This window comes from Pristis pectinata, chromosome 19 (assembly GCF_009764475.1).
Source record: "Pristis pectinata isolate sPriPec2 chromosome 19, sPriPec2.1.pri, whole genome shotgun sequence".
In the NCBI taxonomy this organism is placed as follows: Eukaryota; Metazoa; Chordata; class Chondrichthyes; order Rhinopristiformes; family Pristidae; genus Pristis; species Pristis pectinata.
Window position 1 is genome coordinate 2,908,961 of NC_067423.1, and position 25,209 is coordinate 2,934,169.

General features: G+C 45.8%; 2 protein-coding genes across 5 annotated transcripts in view; one reads left to right on the top strand and one right to left on the bottom strand.

Annotated features, from left to right (window-relative positions):
- dmtf1 (cyclin D binding myb-like transcription factor 1) overlaps positions 1–18,442 on the top strand; it is an 81,639-nt gene extending 63,197 nt beyond the window's left edge. For all 3 annotated transcript variants that reach the window (XM_052034263.1, XM_052034262.1, XM_052034264.1), the window contains 5 exons: positions 939–1,024; positions 2,667–2,813; positions 6,595–6,990; positions 10,984–11,116; positions 17,678–18,442. In XM_052034263.1, coding sequence (XP_051890223.1) covers positions 939–1,024; positions 2,667–2,813; positions 6,595–6,990; positions 10,984–11,116; positions 17,678–17,751 — 836 coding nt within the window. In that variant the 3' untranslated portion in view covers positions 17,752–18,442. The remainder of the gene's footprint in view (positions 1–938; positions 1,025–2,666; positions 2,814–6,594; positions 6,991–10,983; positions 11,117–17,677) is intronic.
- A 133-nt stretch (positions 18,443–18,575) lies between these two features.
- The window catches only part of tmem243b (transmembrane protein 243, mitochondrial b), a 31,304-nt gene continuing 24,670 nt past the window's right edge, over positions 18,576–25,209 (bottom strand). For both annotated transcript variants that reach the window (XM_052034266.1, XM_052034265.1), the window contains exons 4-5: positions 21,056–21,160; positions 18,576–19,297 (exon numbers count right to left, since the gene is read on the bottom strand). In XM_052034266.1, the coding sequence (XP_051890226.1) occupies positions 19,175–19,297; positions 21,056–21,160 (228 nt within the window). In that variant the 3' untranslated portion in view covers positions 18,576–19,174. The remainder of the gene's footprint in view (positions 19,298–21,055; positions 21,161–25,209) is intronic.

Below are 25,209 nucleotides of genomic sequence, written 5' to 3' on the forward strand. Positions count from 1 at the left end.
ATTTTCTCCCTACCTGTGCAGTTGAGCTGTTTGCTGCCTCTGGCTCCTGGCAGGGTAAACTCTGAAAGCAGCTGCCCAAGAGGGTGTTGCAGTGATCAGCCTGTACTTTCCATAGCTCTGCCTCTGTCCTCGGTGTCAGATTGCTGGAAATGACGGCAAGAGACTGTCACCGTGGTGATGTACAGTGCACCATCGTCCTGCCGCACCACTTGTCTGTGCCTCTCCCTCATCCTTCGCAGATTTCCAGACTGACGTGCTTTTCCTTGATGTGCACTCACTAGCCACATGATCAACCATGTAAGTTAACACCGGATTAAAGTCAGTTTTAAAATCTGCACACAGGAAGCTGCATTTAAAAGACGGGATTTAATGTTTTGTCCTATACACTAAACACATGATGTAGCAATGAATGTTTAACTCAAAGAATCCAAATAGTAGTTTTCACTCTAGTCAGATCAAGATCATTTATTGTCATAGGCTACATAGCCAGGGTATAAACGCCTTGAAAATTAGCTTTTTGCAGTGGCAGCGCAGTACATTACAAGATGAGGACAAACATAAGTTAACATAAATTAACATAATTTAACATAACTTACAAGTGTATGAAATAAACATAACGACACCAGTGCAAGGTTGAGGGAACCAAAAATACAGTCTGAGGTAGTGTTAGGGATTTTCAGGTGGGTACAAGAACCTGACAGCAGTGGGGAAGAAGCTGTTGTTGATCCTTGAGGTGTGGGGTCTTCAGGGTCCTGTACCTCCTGCCTGATGGCAGCATCGAGAAGAGGGCACGACCCGGATGGTGGGGGTCACAAGTAGCTTAGAGAAGTTCTTTGATTTCTAAATGTTATATGTGATAAATGTACATTGTGGGAATGTACATAATAAGAATGAAATCTGTTCATAACAGTACAACAATTATATTAATGTTTCAACAGCAACGGGTGATTCCTGTGGCACCAATACAGATTGTGAAACAATCACTCTGAACGCAGGAACTCTGCAGAGATTTGAATTCCTACCAGTGAGTACAATAAATCATCTAGAATTGCAACTACCTTATTATAATGAATTCTGTACTCTTCTGGAATCGTTCAATATAACGAACCTAGCAGATGAGACTGGTTTCACAGGAGACCACTAACAAAATAATAAAATGGTGAGGACTTAAAAACTAATAGCAAATTAAGTGACTGCATTAAGATCCACACTGCGCCAGAGACAGCTGAGTTTAACCAAGATGCCAGCCCTTGTAAGGGCAGTGAAAGTCAGCCAGAGTTTTGTTCCCAAATGTAATCCTGCAATCGTTGCTGGAAGTCCGTCTGCTGTGAGTGTTGGACAAGGGGACGATGAAGTTCAGCTCCAATGCCCAAACAGTAAAATAACCTGTTGATGTTCACTGACACTTGGGAGAGGCCTTGGATTGTAATCCCTCTCTGCAGAGCTGCTCCTCAGTGAAGGAGCTATTGTAGTAAAGTGGTTTACTGTTGTCACGTGTACTGAGGTACAGTGAAAAACTTGGTTTTGCACGCCATGCATACAGATCATTTCATCATATTAGTGCATTGAGGGATAATCAATAACAGAATGCAGAATAAAGTATTTCAGAAGTAACGGGGTTGAGGATGGAGGGGATCGACAGGTAAAGGAGAAGGAATAATCAGCGAAAGCTCTCTTGTGGAGGAGGCTTCAGTACTCACTGTTACCACGCAAGATTTTTCTGAAAACCTATTCGCGCGCTCTCTCCCTCTCTCTCTCCCTCTCACCCTCTCTCTCTCCCTCTCACTCCCTCTCTCTCTCCCTCTCACTCCCTCTCTCTCTCACTCTCTCTCGCACATACATACACACACACACACGCACGCACGCACTTCTGCAGCAGCTGCAAGGTCCCATTTGGGAACAGAGTGTTGAGCACAAAAGGAAGAGAGGTGGAGAGGTTTAGGAAGTGGATTGAGAGGTTGGGACCCAGGCAGCTAAGGGCACCAGCCACCACAGGTGGAACGATTCAATGCAGGGCCAGAGTCGGAGGAGTGCAGAGAGCCGAGGTGTAGAGCCAGAGGAACTCAAGTTCAAGTTTATTGTCATTGGCAAACATACCCAGCAGCAGCCCAGTACATTACAAACATATAAGTTACATAAACTTAAACACAACTTACACAACACAATGAACAAAAAAAAAACATAACAACATTAGTACAAGTTGAAGGAAATATTGAGTTAGGGATTTTCAGGTGGGTCAAGAACCTGCCCGCAGTGGGGAAGAAGCTGTTGTTGAACCTTGAGGTGTGGGGTCTTCAGGCTCCTGTACCTCCCGCCTGATGGCAGCAGCGAGAGGAGGGCACGGCCCAGATGGTGGGGGTCCCTGGTGATGGATGTCGTCTTCCTGAGACACTGCCTCTTGTAGATGCCCTCGGTGGTGGGGAGAGCTGTACCCGTGATGGAACTGACTGAGTCCCAACACTCTCTGTAGCCTCTTGTTCTGTGCTTTTGAGTTTCCATCCCACTTGACTGGTTGGAGCCGACAGTCTGATACCATGTTTTAATTTCTTTGTAACTCCAAACAATATGTTATTTAGTAAGTAACTCCTGGATAAATAAATAGTTATTCAAATCACTTCTTTTTATTTGTGTGAAAATTAATTCCTTCTCTTTTGCACGTTATCTAGTCTTTCCGACTGCAGCCCACAGGAACGCCAGGAACGTACCTGATCCAGACCAGCTCAAGCCAAGGCCTTCCGATAACACTGACAAGTCCCGCAGTCACACTGACCTCACCATCCTCCCCAGAACAGATTATTGTGCACACACTCTCAGTAAGTCTGCGTGTAAGAATCAGATCTTGTAGCTCAGAAGTATCACCAGATGTAAAGTGATTATCATATTTGACTTTGTGTATTTTTTGGGAGTGTTTGGAGCTTGTTCATGGTTTAACCTGAGGGACATAGAACACAGAACAGTAAAGCACTGGACAGGCCATTCGGCCCACAATGTTGTGCCGATCTTGATGCCAATTTATACTAAATGTCCTCCTCCTGTGTATCCACTCCCTCCACTCCCTTCATATTCATGTGTCTGTCTAAAAGCCTCTTAAACTCCACCAATCTGCCTGCTTCCACTGCTACCCCTGGTAACCCACTCCAGGCAGTTTAAAAAAAAACACCCCTCATGTCGCCTTTAAACTCCCCACCCACACCCCCCCCCCCCCCCCCCCCCCACCCAATGTTAAAACCATGTCCTCCGGTGTTTGACATTTCTACCCTGGGGAACGGATTCTGACTGTCTACCCTATCTGTGCCTCATAAATTTAAAAACCTCTATCAGGTCTCCCCTCAGTCTCTGATGCTCCAGGGAGAACAACCCAAGTTTGTCCAACCTCTCCTTATAGCTCATACCCTCTAATCCAGGCAGCATCCTGGTGAACCTCTTCAGCTTTCAACAAGGCATTCCCTTCGACATAAAAACTGGAAACAGAATCAGGTTTATTATCACTGACTTGTATGTCGTGAAATTTGCTGTTTTGCGGCAGCAGTACAGTGCAAAAATATAAAATTACTATAAATGACAAAATAAATAGTGCACAGACAGGGAATAACGAGATAGGGTTCATGGGTCCGTGGACCGTTCAGAAATCTGATGGTGGAAGGGAAGAAGCTGTTCCTGAATCGTTGAGTGTGGGTCTTCAGGCATGTCCTGGATGGTGAGGGTTCTTGGTGATGGATGCCACCTTCTTGATCACCTCAAAACATTGGGTCTATTTCCCTCTCCACAGACGCTGCCTGGCCTGCTGAGTACTTCCTGCATTTTTGGCTTTTATTTTGGGTTTCTTCACTAACATTTTGCTTTTGGATCACTGTTTGAAGGATAGTGGATTAGAGGGCATGTGCTATCGGGAGAGGCTGGACAAACTTGGGCTCTTTTCTCTGGTGCGGCGGAGGCTGAGGGGTGATCTGTTGGAAGTGTATAAGATTATGAGGGGCATAGATAGGGTGGACAAGCAATATCTTTTTCCCATTATTGAGCGATCCAATACCAGAGGGCATGCATTTAAGGTGAGAAGGGGTATGTTCAGAACAGACGCGAGGGGCAAGTTTTTTTTTACTGAGAAAGGGGTGGATGCCTGGAATGCGTTGCCTGATAGGATGGTTGAGGCAAATTCATTGGGGGCTTTTGAGAGGGGCTTGGATGGGCACATGAATGAGAGGAGAATGGAGGGAGATGGGCATTCTGTAGGTAGGAGGGAATAGCTATGTCGGCACAACATTGTGGGCCGAAGGGCCTGTTCTGTGCTGTACTGTTCTATGTTCTATGATACATTTCAGGCCTTTCAAAGGGAATTAGAAGAGCATTTGAAGGAATGTTACTTAGGCCGCTATGGGAAAAATGTGGGGGAAACCAGTGAGATTGTATTGTTGCGTGTAGAGCTGACATGAGCTTGATGCCCCAAGTGCATGGCTGAGTGCATCCTGCCTGGAGAGTGTGTGGTGAGACTGATCTCATTGTCCTGTGCCTTTTATAATTCCTTAAGAAGTGCTGTGTATTGCTGCTGATGTACTGTGATGTTCCTCACAAGTAGCCTGGGGTTTGGGACCCATTTTGAAGCCATTGCAAGTCGTATCTATGACATTTGTAGTTCACGAAGTCAGATTGTTAACACAAAACAATCTCATGCCAGAACTCAGCTGTTTGGTGGGGAATGCTTTAGACTGAAGGGAGCTTGTTATTTAAGATTTTTTTTATCTGTAACGGAAGAATTATACGATGAATGTGGTATTTCTTCACATGATCCATGTAAATTTATCCCTTGTGGCATTACTCTTGTGGAAAGTGGAGAACACACTGGTTTATATTGACAAGCTATAATACCATGTACAGTACATTTTGCTGCTTCACTGCTGAGGCTAAACTGTTTCAGGTGACTTAATGGTGCGTTTGAAGGCACAAAGTGGCATTGCTTTCAGCTAACCACAGCCTGGGTCACACAGTGTAACTGTGTTTGGTTGGGACAACTCTGTGGATGAACTGTTTGGTTTCAAATCATCTCGGAAACTCAAGTCTTTTAATGTTGTTCTGTACCTATTATCTAGTCTGCTTTACTGAACATGTGAATGTATCACTCGAGTTGTCCACACTGAAACAGGCCCTTCGGCCCACCTCGTGCCTGCCAACCCACCTACACTAATTCCGTTTACCCACATTAGGACCGTTTCCTGATGCAGAGGCTCAGAACAAAACATCAACCTCCCTTTTGCCTCTACGGATGCTGCCTGAATCCGCAGTTGTTGTCTCCTTCTATACCTTGCCTATTTCAGTGTCTGTCTAAATGTCTCTTAGACACAGATAACGTACCTGACTCCACCACCTCCCCTGGCAGCGCGTTCCAGAGATCAACCGCTCTCTGTGGAAATAAAATTTTTTTAAATTTCCCCTTTAAAGCTTCTTCCCCTCACCTTAACCGATGCCCCCTTGTTTTTGTCACCCCTACCATGGGAAAAGGATTTTGACCGTCTACCCTGTCTATGCCTTTCATATTCTTATATACCTCTACCAAGTCATCCCTCGGCCTCCTTCGCTCTGGGGAAAACAAGCCCAGCTTGTCCAGTCTCTCCCCGTAACTGAAACACTCCAATCCAGGCCACACCCTGGGGAATCTCCTCTGCACCCTCTCCAGCACCAACACAGCTTTCCTGTAGTGTGGTGACCAGAACTACACACAGTGCTGCAAGTGGTCTAGCCATTGTTCTGTGAAGCTGCCACATTATGTTCCAACTTTTATATTCTACACTCTGACCTATGAAAGCAAGCACACCATACGCCTTCTTCATCACCCTATCTGCCTGTTTTGCCACTTTCAGGGAACTATGGACCTGTACCCCTGGGTCCCTCTGCTCATTGACATTCCTTGGTGCCCTACCATTGACTGTATATGTCCTATCCCTATTGACTTCCTAAAATGCATCATCTCACTCTTGGAGAACTTTATCATTCCTCGTTGGGAAATAACCTCTCTCCATTTCAGATTCCTTTATTGAAAACTTTATGCAGTCCATAAATAGTTTCTGAGCTTATTACCTGTTTAATTAAGTATGCAATTAGAACATAAAACAGTACAGCACAGGAACAGGCCCTTCAGCCCACGATGTTGTGCCAAACTAATTAAGCTAGTAGTTAAACGCCTAACTAAACTAATCCCTTCTTCCTACACAATGTCCACATCCCTCCATTCTCCGCACATTCATGTGCCTCTCTAAGAGCCTCTTGAATGCCTTTATCATATCTGCTTCCACCCCCACCCCTGGCAGCACATTCCAGGCACCCACCGCTTTCTGTGTAAAATACTTGCCCCGCACATCTCCTCTGAACTTACCCCCTCTCTCCTTAAATGCATGCCCTGGGGCATTAGACATTTTGACCCTGGGAAAAAGATATCGGCTGTCTACTCTATCTGTGCCTCTCATAATCTTATGAATGTCTATCAGGTCTCCCCTCAGCCTCTGATTATTCAAAGGCTACAGTTCATGAATTAAGTGTTTAGCTTTTCAGCTCTTCCTGATGAAAGTGAAAACTGATCCAACTACTTTTGTCATGTCCCAACAGTCCGAAACCCTACTGCATGGTGCCAGTGAAAACGCCAGTGTACAAATGGCACATCCAAGTGTGATCATCCATGCAGTCGCCACGGATGACATTACCTCTTCCATAACCCAAGCGGAGCTGGCAGTCGATTCCGAAATAGACCAAGCAGCTTTGACCGAGCGCCAGATCGACTCCAGCTCGCTCGGATCCGCTGCCTACAGTGAGATCGATCAGGCAAAGTTAACCGAGGACCAAAGCACTGGTCAGACGGACCTCACGGAGACGGAAATTGGCCAACCAGGCCTAAACTGTGACGGTGGTGAAGATATGATGGGCTCGGGTGTAAATATTAATGAGACAGACCTTAGGCAGGAAGTTGAAGTGCAGTCTGATCTACGTGGTGCTTATGCAACTGAGGTAAGAACTCAAATTCTGATTTATTCATGTGATCTAAAAGTAGCTGTATTGTAAACAGAAGACGACTTGCTTAAATTTAATTACCTGTGTAATAAGACAATACCTAGTCTACTATATCACAAATGTCTGTGATAACATAGTAGTTATATTTGGACTAACAATGAGGTTTCCTCCCACATTCCAAAGACGTACGGGTTAGGAAGTTGTGGGCATGCTGTGTTGGCACCGGAAGCATGGCGACACTTGCGGGCTGCCCCCAGAACACTCTACGCAAAAGATGCATTTCACTGTGTGTTTCGATGTACATGTGACTAATAAAGATATGTTAAATACTAAATCTGGAGTAAAAGGTGAGGTAGCCTTCATTGCAAGAGGAGGAAAGGATGTCTTACTGCAGGGCCTTGGTGAGACCACATCTGGAGTTGTGTGCAGCTTTAGTCTCCTTGCCTAGAGGGGAGTACAGTGAAAGCTTCCTCAATTGATGTATGAGGAGAGATTAGGCTCACTAGACATGTATTCATTGGAGTACAGGAGAATGAGAGAGGAGCTTGTAGAAGACTATCAAATTCTAACAGGACACGACCAGCTAGATAGAGGAAATCAGAATCAGATTTATTATCACTGACTTATATGACTTGAAATTCGTTGTTTTGCAGCAGCAGTACAGTGCAAAGTCATAAAATTAGTATAAATTACAAAAATAAATATAGTGCTTAAAAAAGGAATAACGAGGTAGTGTTCATGGGTTCATGGACCATTCAGAAATCTGATGGCAGAAGGGAAGAAGCTGTTCCTGAATCGCTGAGTGTGGGTCTTCAGGCTCCTGTACCTTCTCCTCGATGGACGGGAGGATGTTCCCAATGGCTGGAGAGCGAGGTATCTCAACCTCAGGAAATGGAGCAGGGATTAGGAACCGAGATCTGGAGAAACTTCTTCACCCATCATCGCCCATCAAATTCCCCACCACAGAAGCTGTGGAGGCCAGGACAATATTGTCGATGAGGAGATGGATATTCATCTTCACCTAAAGACATCCAGGGATAAGGGGAGAAGGCAGAACCATGGCACTGGAGTGGGTGATCAACCATGATCATGTTCAGTGGTGGAGCAGGCCCCTGTTTACTGGTGACCATGACTGCTGAGTGATGATAACCGACGTGGTGTTCTGAATCGACCGGTATCTGGACTGTGGTGGATCCGCTACTGCCTGGCCTGGATTTACAATGAGATCTTCCACATGATTGACACAACTGCCCCACAGTAGTGACTGGGACAGGAGTCCTGTTTGAGGGGCCCACAGCTGAATCAAAGGATAGGACCCCCTCCCCTGTGGGGATCAGATCCCCTCTCCCCATGGGGTGGACACCCCCTCTCTCCCCACCCCACCCCCACCATGGGGGTGGAACTGACCTATAAGGGGTCCACCTCCAAAGGACACGGCTGCTAGCCTGCGTGCACCTTTGTGGTGAACCAACATGAGGAAGAGCCCTGGTCTCACCTCACCACTCCACTTTTGCCAGGTGTACTGTGTCCACTGCTGAAGTGACCAGCCAGCACACAGTCCTCACACCCAGGATACCCTCCAGTACAGCAGTGGCACAGACTCAGAATAAACATGACAGCTCAAGACTGGACGTTTGAGGTTCTGTGGACCATCGGCACCATCAGAAATGACCCCGTCCACAACGTGTACCATCATGGCCCCACATAGACCTCCCTCTGTGATGGGTTCAGCCCTCGTCCTGTGAGTGCAGCAGACACTGTGAGAGCACCTGGAGAAGCTACAACAAAGCACCACATGCACTGGGGCAGAGCTAAGCAATCCCACAACCGACAGATCAAATCTAAACTCTACAGTCCTGCCACATCTGGTTATGAATATTGATGGGCAGTTAAAACATCCAACAAATAGAAACAGGAGTAAGCCACTCAACATCAGCAAGACCGAGGAATTGATTGTTGACTTCAGGAAGGGGAAGCCGGGAGAACACGCACCAGTCCTCACTGAGGGGTCAGCGGTGGAAAGGGTGAGCAGCTTCAAGTTCCTGGGCATCAACATCTCAGAGGATCTATCCTGGGCCCAACACACTGATGCAATCATGAGGAAGGCACGCCAGTGGCTCTACTTCGTTAGGAGTTTGAGGAGATTTGGTACGTCATTCTGACATTCTGACTGGTTGCTTCACCACCTGGTTCGGGGGCTCCAATGTGCAGGATCGAAAGAAGCTGCAGAGGGTTGTAAACTCAGCCAGCTCCATCACGGACACAAGCCTCCCCACTCTCGAGGACATCTTCAAGAGGCGGTGCCTCAGGAAGGCGGCATCCATCATGAAGGACCCTCACCATCTGGGACATGCCCTCTTCTCGTTACTACCATTGTGGAGGAGGTACAGGAGCCTGAAGACCCACACTCAATAATTCAGGAACAGCTTCTTCCCCTCCGCCATCAGATCCCAGAACGGTCCATGAACCCATGAACACTCCCTCGTTATTCCTCTTTTTGCAACTTTATTGTCTTTGCACTGGACTGCTGCCGCAAAACTACAAATTTCATGGCATGTAAATCAGTGATAATAAAGCTGATTCTGATTCAGCCCCTCCTGCCTGCTCCACTGCTCAATGCAGATCATGGCTGACCTTTTATCTCAGCACCACTAGCCACCAGGACAAGGAGACTCCAAGAACATCCCTAGAAGTGGCAGAGCCCGGCACGGGAGTGCTGGAGATGGAGGCGAAGCACTTGTGACCACGTTCAGCCCAAGTGCTGATTGGATGATCCCTCTCTGCCTCCTCCTCCACATCCCAGCACAGAAGCCAGTCTCCATTCACTGGCTCCAGGACCAGACATCCCAGATGTAGTACTGAAGCCCTGTGCCAGTACAGTTACAACAGTGGCATCTACCCTACAATGTGGAAGATTGAATCAGAACCAGATTTATTATCACTGACTTATTTGATGTGAAATGTGTTGTTTTGCGGCAGCAGTACAGTGCAAAGACATAAAATTACTGTAAATTACCAAAATAAATAAATAAATGCAATAACAAAGGAATAAGAAGGTAGTGTTCATGGGCCATTCAGAAATCTGATGGCAGAGGGGAAGAAGCTGTTCCTGAATCATTGAGTGTGGGTCTTCAGACTCCTGTACCTCCTCCCCGATTGTAGTAACGAGAAGAGGGCATGTCCTGGATGATGGATGCCGCCTTCTCGAGGCACCGCCTCTTGAAGATGTCCTCGATGGTGGGGAGGGTTGTGCCCATGATGGAGCTGGCTGAGTCTACAACCATCTGCAGCCTCTTGCAATGCTGTGCATTGAAGCCTCCATACCAGGCGGTAATGCAACCAGTCAGGATGCTCTCCACCGTACATCTATAGAAATTTGAGTGTGCCTTTGGTGACATACCAAATCTCCTGATGAAGTAGAGCCACTGACATGATTTCTTTGTGATTGCATCAATGTGTTGGGCCCAGGATAGATCTTCCAAGCTGTTGACATTCAGGAACTTGAAGCTGATCACACTTTCCACCCTTGACCCCTCAATGGTGTGTGTCCTCATGATTTCCCCTTCCCGAAGTCCACAATCAATTCCAGGTATGTTCTGTTCACAAAAGCAGGACAAATCCAAACTAGCTAATTATCACCTATCAGTCTGCTTACAATCAGCAACAATTGAGGTCCATTTTAAGGTCAGAAGTGGGGATGTTTGCCGACGAATGTTCGGTGTTCAATTCCATTGAGTCCTTGTCCAATGGAGCAGCCCATGCATGTGTGCAGCAAGACCTGGTCCACATTCAGGAATGGGCTGATAAATGGTGAGTAACATTCCTACCGTGAGTATCAGGCAGTGGTCATCTCCAAGAAGGGGTCAGGTTCACCGCCGTCTTCTCAAAGGCATTTGGGGACATGCGGTAAATGCTGGCCTTGCCGATAATCTCCACATCCCAAAAACTAACCAATAAAATGACGTATGCCAACTTTTTCCCGTTTGGCAGGCTCTGGTATCTCCCAATATCGAAGCAAGCATTGATGAAGAAACAACACTCATCGTTTCCTCGGACCATGGCTTCATTCAGTCAACAGACGACATTGACAATGATTCAGTTTTGCCATTATCAACGCTGACTGGTAAGGAGCCCTTTACTGAAAGATTTGTTTCTGCAACGTTCATGTAGATCTGCACTAATCTGCACTAAAAATTATCCAAAGTCTTGCTTTGCATTTCTTACAATTCTAATTTTTTTTTAATGATTTCACTATATTTTGTAGTAAAACCAGCCACGAGAGTATTGTGCTTGCGAAACTGTAGCCATTTTACTGCTGAAACGAATCTTGTGGAGGACAGCTGTGCTGGGAAGTACCATGGAACCATACAGCACAAAACAGGCCCTTCGGCCCACCGTGTCGTGCCGTCCATCAGACCACCCTCACACTACCTAACCCCTTCCTCCCGCATATCCCTCTATCTCACGTTCCTCCATATGCCTATCCAACAAGCTCTTGAACCTGTTCAATGTATCTGCCTCCACCGCCACCCCAGGCAGTGCATTCCATGCACCAACCACTCTTTGGGTGAAAAACCTCCCTCTGACATCTCCCCTGAACCTCCCACCCATAACCTTAAAGCCATGACCTTTCATCTTGAGCATTGGTGCCCTGGGAAGGAGGCGCTGACTGTCTACTCTATCTATTCCTCTCAATATTTTATATACCTCTATCATGTCTCCTCTCATCCTCCTCCTTTCCAGTGAATAAAGCCCTAGCACCTTAAGGTGCTACCCTCCAATACCCTCCAATCCAGGCAGCATCCTGGTAAATCTCCTCTGCACCCTCTCCAATGCCTCCACATCCTTCCTATAATGAGGCGACCAGAACTGAACACAGTACTCTAAGTGTGGCCTAACTAGAGTTTTGTAAAGCTGCATCATAACCTCGCGGCTCTTAAACTCAATCCCACGATTTATGAAAGCCAACATCCCATTGGCCTTCTTAACTGCTCTTTCCACCTGTGAGGCAACTTTCAACGAACTGTGAATATGAACCCCCAGATCCCTCTGCTCCTCCACACTGCCAAGTACCTTGCCGTTTACCCTGTACTCTGCCCTGGAGTTTGTCCTTCCAAAGTGTACCACCTCACACTTCTCCGGATTGAACTCCATCTGCCACTTGTCAGCCCAGCTCTGCATCCTATCAATATCCCTCTGTAAGCTCCGACAGCCCTCCACACTATCCACAACACCGCCTATCTTAGTGTCGTCCGCAAACTTACTAACCCAGCCCTCCACCCCCTCATCTAAGTCATCTATAAATATCACAAAAAGTAGAGGTCCCAGAACCGATCCCTGCGGGACACCACTAGTCACTGCCCTCCAATCCGAGGGCACTCCCTCCACCACAACCCTCTGCTTTCTACAGGCAAGCCAATTCCTAATCCACACAGCCAAGCTTCCTTGGATCCCTCGGCCTCTGACCATCTGAAGAAGCCTACCATGAGGAACCTTATCAAATGCCTTACTAAAATCCATGTAAACCACATCCACCGCACTACCCTCATCAATCTTCCTGGTCACCTCCTCAAAGAACTCTATCAGGCTTGTGAGGCAAGATCTTCCCTTCACAAAGCCATGCTGGCTGTCCCTAATCAGTCCATGATTCTCTAGGTGTTCATAAATCCTATCCCTTAGAATCCTTTCTAACAGCTTACCCACCACAGACGTGAGACTCACCGGTCTATAATTCCCTGGCCTATCCTTATTACCTTTTTTGAACAAGGGGATCACATTCGCAATCCTCCAATCCTCCGGCACCACCCCCGTAGACAACGAGGACTCAAAGATCCTTACCAGCGGTTCAGCAATCTCCTTCCTAGCCTCTCGAAGCAGCCCGGGGAAAAATCCCGTCAGGCCCCGGAGATTTATCTATCTTAATATTATTTAACAACTTCAACACATCCTCTCTCTTGATATCAACAACCTCGAGAACATTACCCCTACCAGCACTCCCCTCCGCATCATCAAGACCCCTCTCCCTGGTGAATACCGAAGAGAAGTACTCATTCAGAACTTCTCCCACTTCCGCCGCCTCCAGGCAAATTCTCCCACCTTTGTCCTTAATCGGACCTACCTTCACCCTAGCCATCCTCCTACCCTTCACGTACTTGAAAAAGGCCTTGGGATTTTCCTTAACCCTACTAGCCAAAGCCTTTTCATGTCCCCTTCTAGCTCTCCTCAGCCCTTTCTTAAGTTACTTCCTCGCTACCCTACATTCCTCACGGGCCCTGTCTGAACCTTGCTGCTTATACCTCACGTATGTTACCTTCTTCTCCCTAACAAGTCGTTCCACCTCTCTCGTCACCCACGGTTCCTTCACCCTGCCATTCCTTCTCTGTCTCACCGGGACATATTTATCCCTAACATCCTGCATAAGATCCCTCAACATCGACCACATCTCCATTGTACAGTTCCCTTCAAAAAGGACATCCCAATTTACACTCCCCTTATAGCCTCATAGTTCGCCCTTCCCCAATTAAATATCATCTTGTCCTCTCTGCACCTGTCCCTGTCCGTGACAATTTTAAAGGTTATGGAGCAATGGTCACTGTCCCCCAAATGCTCACCCACCAATAGATCCTTCACCTGTCCTGGTTCATTTCCTAAAACTAGATCTAACATGGCATTCCCTCTAGTCGGCCTGTCGACATACTGCGTCAGGAATCCCTCCTGGACACATTTAACAAATTCTGTCCCATCTAAACCTTTGGCACTAAGCAGGTTCCAGTCTATATTTGGGAAGTTGAAGTCTCCCATTATAACAACCCTGTTATTTCTGCTTCTCTCCAAACACTGCCTGCCAATCTGTTCCTCTATATCTCTACTGCTACCGGGGGGCTATAGAATACTCCTAGTAGAGTAACTGCTCCTTTCTTGTTCCTTAATTCCACCCATACGGACTCTAGAGATGATCCTTCTACAACATCCATCTTTTCCACAGCCGTAACAGTGTCCCTGACCAGTATCGCCACCCCTCCCCCTCTTCTCCCCCCTTCCCTATTCCTCTTAAAACACCGAAAACCAGGAATATTCAATATCCACTCCTCTCCTGACGTCAGCCACGTCTCAGTAATAGCCACGATATCAGAGTCCCCCATACTTATCCAAGCCCTCAGTTCATCCCCCTTATTCCTGACGCATTTAAGTAAACACACTTCAGTCCATCTACCTTACTACTTTTACAGCCTGTATTCTGCTTCTCCTTCCCCAAAGCCTCTCTACCTGTTTGATCTGACTTTTCCCCATTCCCTTCTTCCTCTGACCTACTCCTCCGGTTCCCTTCCCCCTCACAAACTAGCTTAAACCCTCCTGTACCACCCTAGCAAATCTCGCCGCAAGGATATTGGCCCCCTTCTGGTTCGGGTGTAACCCGTCCTGTTTGTACAGGTCCCACCTTCCCGAGAAGAGATCCCAATGATCCAGAAATCTAAAACCCTCCCTCCTGCACCAACTTCTCAGCCACACATTTATCTGCCACCTCCTCCTATTCCTACCTTCACTATCACATGGCACTGGCAGCAATCCCGAGATTGCTACCCTTGAGGTCCGGTTCCTCAATTTTCTGCCTAGCTCCCTGAACTCACTCTTCAGGACCTCATCCCCCTTCCTACCTATGTCATTGGTGCCAATATGGACCACAACCTCTGGCTGCTCTCCCTCCCACTCAAGAATTCTGTGGACCCGATCAGTAGACAGACTTTCATCTGGAGTACCCAGTTACAGCATCAGCCACACACCATGTAACTGACTGCAGACTAATTGCCTGCCTTCCCCTCCAACCCCAACCATCTATCCTCCAGATATAGGCTCAAGGTGGTGGTGAACTGCTTTAAGCTTCTACCCTCCATGCTGTGAAGATACTCCTTGTGGGCTCTTCGTTCAGAACTTCCAGTAGTTAGACCCAGCACTGAAGGAACATCAATAAGTCACCATGGAACGATGTACTAGGAGGGGTACCAGCTGGTGGTTCTGCTCAAGGGTAGAGATCAAAGGTTTGGGAACTGCTGTTGTCAATCTCGTAGTTGTAGCCAAGATACACAAGTGGTGGATGGCCTGGAAAGTCGAGCGATCCTGGATAATGACCAGCTGCACGAGTTACTGGACCTATGTTTGTCCAGGCAAGTGGAGGTGTTTCCACGTGTGAATGGTGGAAGAGCTTTGAGTTAGATCAGTTACTCTTTGGCCTGTTGTCTTAGTTGTAGTGACTATACGGCCAGTCTGATTAACAGTGACTGCTACTCCAGATGTTGAGAGGATCTGGCAGTGCTTTGGACATGAAGGGAAGAGGGTTATTTCCCGTACACAGTACTAGCTTCAATAGAGCCTTGGTGAGAGCACACCAGAAATACTGGTCAGGTCTCCCTATTGACCTATGATGGAGTACAGTTTCACCAGATTTATTGCCGTGGTGGGGTTAGGGAGGAGTGGTGGTTGGACTATGAATCAGCAGACTAGGCCCTATCCTGGCTAGAGTTTAGTAGACTGAGAGGGAATGGCATTAAGGCTCTGTTTAAGAGAAAAAGTTTCCACAGGTTGTTGCAGGGATGATGTTTGATCTAGCTGAGGTGGCTCAGAGTTTGTCAATGGGACTGAGGTGAAAAAATGTTTTCACCCAGCAGGAAGTGAATCTTTAATTCTTTACCCAGAGGGGTTCAGTCATAGAACATACTCAAGACTGGCTGTTAGGGAAATGGAGAGAAGGGGTTGGTACAGGGAAATCAGCTTTGATCATATTGGACAGCAGAGCAGGGCAGATAGCCTACTGCTGCTATTTCTTATGTTGACTGTTGATCAGTGCCCAACGCTGAGGGGTCATTGACCACCTGCACTTTGTTGCTTCAGTTGTCAGTCTTGTCATAGGTACACATGGACTTCGTTGAGCTGTTCATTTCCCAGTGTGAAGATGAACAGCCTTTAGTATTGCAGTAGAGGGGAATATTGCAGTCACCATCTTGCAACCTTCCTATGTAAGTACAGATTCAACCAATCAGTCCCATGTAGAAACCTTCATTCTTACAACCCTTTAAGATGCATCCTAGAAAATACCTGGAATTTTTCACTCAGATCTCATCATCACTGTCAAAGACCCAGGGATCTCTGGTCAGAATTTTTCCTTTACCACATCCAATTATGTCACATCAGTGTACAAGGATCCCTGCTTGTTTTTTTTCCCCAGACTATTTTAAATGTTACCAACAAAGCCAAAGATCAGAATGTACATTGCACAGCAAGCTTTAAAATAATCCAAAAGCAGAGTACTGGAAATACTCAGGTTAGCCAACAGCTGTGAAGAGAAAAATAGTGTTTCAGGTCCCTGACTTCCCTTTAGACCTCTCTCCACAGAGTGCCTGAGTATTTCTAATAGTGTGATTTTATTTTAAATTGAAATACCTTGTGTGAAATATTCATGCCAATAAGTTTTTTTTCCAGGGGCTGGAGTTTTGTATAGTAAAATGTTACCTTGACCTTGTGTAACCAAGGACATTTTCAGAATATTTTATAATGTAACTGCTTTAAATAATTGAGGTCAGGCCAAGTGATTTTCCTCTTGCCATTGATAATGCTGAATCCTCAACAGCTTAGACTCTAACAAACTTTGCTTCCATCAGTGACTCTGGGATTGTGTACATGCAGAGTAGTTTGTCATTATTACTGCAAAATGTCAATAATCCCTTTCCTGCCACAGATGCTTCCTCCAGCAGTTTGGTTTTGCTCCAGATTCCAGCATTTGCAGACTTTTATACCTGTGAAATTTCTGCCCCTTGTTCCAGCACAAAAATAGTGCTCAGATTTTCTATAGCTATCTTGACATTTATTGCTAATCTGTTATACAACCATAAGACAGTACACATGGTCCAAGCTACAGGAACATAATATTGCTCCCCCCCCCCTCCCTTTCCTACAGCTTATTTTATATCTTGCCTTGTTAAAATTAAGCCACGTTCCAGGCACCTTCTCTTACTTGAACTGGACATGGTAAGTACCAGAGTGCGAGGATGCATTTGATCAAGTGTGTGGCTGCTGTTCCCTGGTACTGGCCAGAGGTAGAAGTGAAGCTTCAATGGCTTGTGCTGGTCTTGTACAAAGCGGATGGTTGTGGATGAAGTAGGTCGATCCAACCCCTGCAAGTTCTTGAAGGCACTGCCGTGGTAGGTGATAAAGTCATAAATTGGAACTTTAAATAGAAATGGGAATAAACTCCCCTTGAGAGGTTGTAATAAACCCAGTTTTTGAAAAGCTTGCAGAAGGATTGAATTGGAGACACAAGACTGCAGCTGTTTGAATCTGGAGCAACACTAATGAAGAACTCAGTGGGTCAGGCAGCATCTATGGAGGGAAATGGGCAGTTAACATTTCAGGCCAAGACCCTTCACCTGGACAGAGGGGAGAGAGCTGGTATAAAGAGGTGAAGGGAAGGGGTGGAGCAAGAGCTGGGAGGTGACACAGGGCTGCAGATGGTGGGATCTGACAGGAGAGGAAGGTGGGGCATGGAACCAAATGGGGGAGGTGGCTTGATTCACTCCACCTCTTTGTCCAGATGAAGGGTCGCGATCTGAAACGTCATCTCCCATCAAGTTGTCAGAGCTTGAATAGATCAACTGTACCTACCTGAAATACACTCATTGTCTTCCATTTGCAGATCCCATTTTACAAACCCAAGGTGACTGCTCAGACATTAACTCATCACTGGAAAGCCCAGATCCTGATGACTAAAAGCAGCTCCTATGTACCTGCAGAGTCAGTGAGCAACACTGATCATTCACTGTGGCTGGATACTGACTGAGGAATCCTGTTATTTCTATGTATGGTGCTGCCTTCAAAAAAAAACAAACTGCATAAAATTGAGAAATTTAAAAGAATCATTGTCATCTGATTTCAATTTTCTGTGGTGCAGATTTACTAAATGTGACATTGTGCCAAGAAAACGATCCATTCAATAAGTTCATCATCCCTCCCCTTATTATGTTAAGGATTGACAGATAGGATTATTTATTTGAACAGTTGAGAAACAATGTGAAATGGAAGAGTGTTATTTTTTTTACTGGATGAATTTAACTTCACCTTTAAGACAGTTTGTAAATTTCTAGTTTAAGTCTTCACAGCTTATAGAACAACTTTGTACAATTCTCCAATCCTAAGCAGCTTTGAACATTACCCATTGCCTAAATGGAAAAGGGTTTTTTTTTATGCACACACACAAATTCAGGTACTGGAAGGTGGTTGAAATGTTCCAGGTTTCAAACATTTGTTACAACTCGACTGTATGTCAGAAACAAGATGTTTAAATCTCCCAATGCATTTTAATCAAGGATAGAGCAAGAATATCCTAGTGCCACCACCCTCAAAACACAAAACTCCAAGCAACTGCCCAAGGTATAATTAAGGACAAAACTGCACCTGAAGCAAGCTTGCACTATAGCAATGATAAATTTGATAAAATACTAGTCATTTTGTGAACCCTTCACCAATTATTCACATTAGTATTCAACTTATTTTTATGCACAGATGAACAGAAAGCATAATGCAAGTTCAATGTATATAAATTATTTTATTACTATTTATTCTTTAAAACAAAGTAAATGCTTTCTTACAGTTGTGGTGTCTAGTACCAGTTCAGTCTTGGTTTGGCTATATCATTTCATTGTACAAACTCAGTAGAGTTAAGTGGTTGCATAGTGCAATCAGTTCATTACTTAAGACAAAATAAACATTCGTCTTGCAGTATCTTTATTTCTACCTTGTTTTATACTTTGTTTAAACAGATCATTGTCCTTCAAGTGCTTTATATAATTAAAAAAGATTTTCTGGAGAGAAAAAAAAACACGCTTTACAAAAAGAGAATGTGTGTATCTCAAAACATTGGCAAGTCTGGAATGTTCATTTAGTGCAAAGTTTTAAAAGTTACTTCAGAAAATGTTTGTAGCATTTACCCCAGCTCAAACAATACTGCCTGCACCAAGGATGCTTCAAGTTCAGTGTTACAATATGAAGCTGATGTAGAAACTCGCTCCACCTATACAAAACATGGTCTCGCAGTGCAGGCCAGAAATCCCCATGAAGCATCCAGGAATCTCTGTGTGATGCCCCTAATTTTAAGCAGGTCACAGACATGAATTCTCTCACTCGTGGGGTGAAATCATTTACCAACATCATGGAAGTACAAGTTGGCACATATGCACAGCAGGATGTTGGAAAATAAACTGTAGTAGATGAGATTTCGGAATTTAGGTTCCAAGTCTCCTTGCCGATACCAGCAAATCTGAAAAATATAAATTAGTGCAAAGTGACAAGATGATTGCTAAAATGGGAAGGTTACAGCCAAGAACTGGCAGAACCTGGCCAAACCTTTGCAGATTTGCACATTCCAAAAAAACCCCAGGCTTCACATAAAGGGGCCACTGTGGAAGTTGGCTGACCATCTCTCCATTTTTCTTCAGCTTGTATTAAATCCACTTTCTCCCACCGACTTATTTTACTGCCCATATCTCCACCTTTCTCCACAGTGGCATTATTTAAACAGGTCCCCCACTCCTACCCACCCTTACTAGCCTTTTATATTTAGATTTTATTACTCTGATAGCCCCTGTATCTGTCTATACTCCCTTTGTGTTTTAACCAACACCCCTTTGCATCTGCCCTGGTTCACTAATTTTCACTTTTCCTTGTATTTGTTTTCTTGGAGCTGTATATTAATGCAGTGGACCACTGTGGCTTATCTAACCAGGCAAAGGCTTCACAGGTAATTAAGTCCTGGGTACACATCTTTGAACAGCTGATACTGTAGATTTACCCAATGACTTTAATACACAATTTATCACTTACAATTGCAAAATTTAACTTGAATCTTTGCAAATTTCTTCTCCTTGTAAAACCCAGCATAAACTTTGAATCATTGCTATCTGCAAAATCTTCCTTTTCCACAGGAACATTAGTTTGTATCCAAGTCTATTGTGGTTTACCCCATCTGTACCTACTGTGCTGACTACATTTTGGACACTGGATGTCTATTGCTTGAGCTGTTCTGTTTCTCACTGTAACCACTTAGTTTTTGGTATATGGTTCCTTTACCTCTGCATTCCAGCGTAGCCCAAAACACACCACTGATTGAGTCTTACAATTTTAGGTAACCTCTTCTCAACTCCCCACCGCGCCCCCCCCCCACCCCCAGTCCTCCCATTTTTGTCCCCTTTCCCATACACCCCCCTTCACCCATCTCCATCCCCTGCCCCGTCCTGGTTCCAACTGCCCTTCACCTCTCCCCCAGTGGTTCCCATTCTCACCAGCACCAATAGTCCTTCGTGCTCCTGCCTGTCACCTCCACCATCCTCCCCCCACCTTGCTCACCTGCCACTGTCTCCCAACTCCACCCCAGCTGCCCTCCCTGGCACCACCTGCCTGTCACCTAACACCCCTCCTCAGTCCGCCAATCACCTCTGAATCCTATCCCACCACTCCCCTTCCCCACTTTATACCGGCCATCTCACCTCTCCACTCTGTCCCGATGCAGGGTTCCGACCCGAAACATCGACAACTCCTCTCCTCCCACAGACGCTGTTCGACCTGCTGTTCCTCCAGCAGAATGTGTGTTGCCACTGATCACCATGTTTTTGGCACTGTGATTCCTAGCAGTCTTGTCAAACTGCTGCCCCTCACTGCCACCTGGTATTTAACAGCCCCCTCCCTTTCCCAAAATCCTTTCCCCATAGCTCTTATTAGATTTCTCAATACCCTTACACCTGTGAAAATCTCCCTGCCTTTCCTGAAGATTGTACAACTAACTAACTCCCGTTCATTGTTTCAACACCATGAGCTCATTAAACAGATCATCTCCAAATCACTTTTCTTTTTAACCTTCTTGGGCACAACACATTCATGAGCAGCACACACATCCTTCTCCCTTTCCCCATGAATTCTTTCAATAATTAATACACAAAAGTTATCTATAAATGAAATGTTCACCACCTCTACATAATGATTTATCACCACTCGAAACAGATTACAAAATATCAATACTTACAAGAACAGCAATTGAGATGCAACTCAGTACTATGCAGACAACAAAGAAAATATTCAGTGGCTTTGGAGGTAATTGAGGGAAAACAAAAGCACTAATAATCGTTACCTATAGGATGAAATTGGAAAAACAAAGAATAAGATGGATAACAAGCAAGGATTATACTACAGATCATTACTTCCAAAGCAAAGCAACGACATCACGCAAGGAACAGGCACTAAATGTCTCCAATTCTTTCACCCTCCCTCCTTCCAAGCTTGCACTGGATTCTTCACCCACCCCAAACACAGTGCACCATCTTGTATTCCCTGCTCTCTCCACCTCCGCTCTCTGCAACTTAAAATGGAGTTTGATTTCTAAGCTTTCCTAGCTCTGCTGAAAGCTCGTCAATCTGAATACTAAATCTCCCCACCACCTGGCTCCATCTGCCTCCAAATGCACCCACCGCCCTCCCCTACCAGCCTCGATCTGCCCATCATCCTTCACCCCCCCCCCCAATCTGCCCATCACCTCTGGCCCCTGTCATACTACTCCCCCTCTCCTCTTCATACCAGCTATCTCCCCTCTCCATACCAGTCCCATTAACAATTCCTTCCCCCACCCCCACAGACGCTGCTCGAGCCGCTGAGTTCCTCCAGCAGGTTGTTTGTTGCTCCAGATTCCAACATCTGCAGCCTCGTGTCTCTCCGAATGTTAAGTTTGTTTCCATTGACCTACTTCCAGCATTCTTGGTTTTAACTCCCAAAAGCAAACCAAGTGGCAACCGGTGTTCTCTTCATGAAAACCAAACCCCTATCCAACTTGCAATTACTTTTGATTATGGGACAGTTTTTTTGGGGGTGGGTTGTAAAGGAGAGAATGGGATTGCAGAAGGCAGGGATGTTGGAAAATTAAGTAATGGGGAGTAGTTTAAAAAGTTTGAGTTGGAGGTACAAACCAGCAGCAGAGGGGAAGAGAAGGTGTTTTAACAGACCACCTACCCACAAAGACGCGAGCAAGAATAGGAGCTACACATTTGTGGTTCTAAACTTTCAGGAAGGACTGTAGGAAGAGAATAGTGCATTAATCAAAAAATCTGTTACAGCACCAGAATACTGCGGAGAGATGGGGAACAAGTCTACTAATCAGTGTTGAATGTGAAGCAGTCAGCCACGTGATGCAGTAGGGATAGATAGAGAGAGAGAGAGAGAAATGGTTGCACCAATTTTTTTTTAAAAAGCTGCAGATGTTGGAAATCTGAACCTAGAACAGAAAATGCTGGTAACACTGAGGCAGGCTCTGCGGAGGGACAAACTGTTAATGTTTCAGGTCTGTTTCACTGTTTCTGCTGCCACAGATGAAGGCAGGAGCACCGACAGCAACGTGGGCCAGTAGACAGGGTGACTCCTTTCCAAGGTGCAATGTTTCTTGCAGTTCTGAGTTAAATTCGGGGTTCCTGCCGGCAGTGGGGACAGTGGTCACCACACACAGTGCCTGCTCACCAAACACACCGGGCTAATTCTACTCCTTATGGAGTTAGTCCAACAAGGAAACAAAGCCCAATGTAGGTGGGTAAACGAGATCAATGGAAGGGGATCATTCAGCCCCTTGAGCTGACTCCATCAATTACTGAAACCAGGGCCAATCTGATCCTCACCCCTGATCCACATTCCTGTCTGTTCCCTGTTACCCCGACTCTCCTGTAGTCCAAGAAACTGACCACCTTGGCCTTGTATATATTCAGTGACACAACCTCCACAACTGAGCAGTGTGAATCTTTGGAATTCTACCTTAAGTAGGTGACCCCATATTCTGAAACTATGCCCCGGAGCTCATAGAATCGTAGAAAGTACAGCACAATACAGGCCCTTCAGCCCACAATGTTGTGCCAACCTTTAAACCTCGCCTGACTATCTAACCCCTTCCTCCCACATATTTTAAATTCCTCCATATGCTTATCTAGTAATCTCTTGAATTTGCCCAATGTACCTGCCTCCACCGCCCCAGGCAGCGCATTCCATGCCCCAACCACTCTCTGGGTAAAAAACCTCCCTCTGACATCTCCCTTGAACTTCCCACCCATTACTTTAAAGCCATGCCCTCTTGTATTAACCATTGGTGCCCTGGGAAAGAGGCGCTGGCTGTCCACTCTATCTATTCCTCTTAATATCTTGTACACCTCTATCACGTCTCCTCTCATCCTCCTCCTCTCCAAAGAGAAAAGCCCTAGCTCGCTCAACCTATGCTCATAAGACGTGCTCTCCAATCCAGGCAGCATCCTGGTAAATCTCCTCTGCACCCTTTCCAACACCTCCACATCCTTCCTGTAATGAGGCGACCAGAACTGGACACATACTCTAAGCTCTAGGGGAACATCCTCTCACAATCAGCCTTGTCAAACCACCTTCAAATCAAAGCAAAAAACATGCTGGAGGAATTCAGCGGGCCAGGCAGTATCTGTGGAGGCAGAGAGATGGTCAACGTTTCAGGTCAAGACCCTGTATCAGTCCTGATGCAGCCTCGGCCTGAATCGTCGCCCAGCCCTCTGCCTCCACAGATGCTGCTCGACCTGCTACAGCCCTGCAGCCGTTCATTTTGTTGCTCCAGATTCCAGCATCCCGCCGTCTCTCGCATCTCCTCAGAGTTGTTTCAATAAAGTCGCCCTAGATTCTGAACTCCCAAGTATGGGCCCAACCTGCTGAAGCCTTCCTCAAACGGCAACCCACCTTGTGAACCTCCCCACTGCCTCCAATATGGAGATATCCCTCCTTCGTCAAGTATAAATCAGGTGCACCCACACAGTAGACAGGACAGAGATATCAATGACACTTGACAGGAAGGGTTAAACAAGTATCCCAGGTAAAATGGCTAGAATTGGCAGCTAAAGCAATGGCATTTACTTAGATTCATATAGAACCTATTAAACCATATTCTACAAAGCTATCATCAATAATAGAAAGGGCAGAAAATTTAAAATGTGACAATAGATGGGGAATTTCTGGTCGGCCTTGAAGGGGAGAATAATCGTGAAACATGGAATTTTTGCGCACTTCTCTGTGATGGGTGGAGAGATAATGAAACTGGCATCAGACTTCAGTTAAGAAGACGCTCGAGAAAATGCCCCACACCCTACTTAAATGCTGGTACAGAAAACTATCTACATTAGCAGGAACTGGAACTCCTGATAAGCCGGGCACACTGACTCGGTAGAAATGCTAGTATAACTCAAATATAAAGATTTTTTTTCCCTTTGAATTAGACTAATTCGGCAGGTTTTTTTTATTTGGGTTAATATCTTTTAACTGAGCCATGGAGTGCAATTTATGCTATCGGAAGTCCCGTGCAGATATTCACAAGGGAGAGGCAGGTCAGTGTCAACTCGTGTAACCACCCTTCCCTTCCAGTGATGACAGCCACACCAACATCAACCTCAAATGTCAATATTCCTCTTTCCACAGATGCTGCCTGACCTGCCAAGTATTCCCAATATACTTTCCTTTATTCTAAATTTTTGCACAGGATCCCAGCTCAAAGAGACTGAACTGGGGTGGTTTTCTTTGGAGCAAATCAGACTGGGGGGAGAATTAATTAAGATGAAAAACAAAATCGATGAGGCCTAGGAAGGATGCCCAAGGAGGACCTGTTCTCCTGGCAGGACGGTCAGTAACTAGGAGGCATGAGGATTAGAGAGCCAGGATTCTTGGGGGGGGGGGGGGGTGCGGTCTGGAACTCAGTATAAAACGGTGAGACGCAGAAACCCTCAGCCAGTTTCAAACCTACTGATGAGCATTTGAAAGATAAAACCTAGAGGGCTACAGACCAAGAGCTGGGAAGTGGGGGTGAACTAAATAGCTCCATTTTTGGCCATCAAGGGGATTTTGGGCTGAATGGCCTTCTCCAAAGGTGACAATTTCTACAAGTCTATGAAAAATCATTACTGTTCCCCGTGCCTATCTGCGTCCTTTCACATCCTATCAAATAAGCCCACGTGGATTCTTCAACCATGTTCGACACCATGTCCGAGGTGTTTTGGTCTATTAAGCAGTACAACATACTTCGGCCAGATGCAATCCTAACGGGGACAAACACCTCGTCTGAACCCGACTGCCTTGGAGTACAGCTGGGTCTGAAGGACCTGTAACTAGAGCAGCAGGGCCAGTAACATGCTGTTTGTTCTA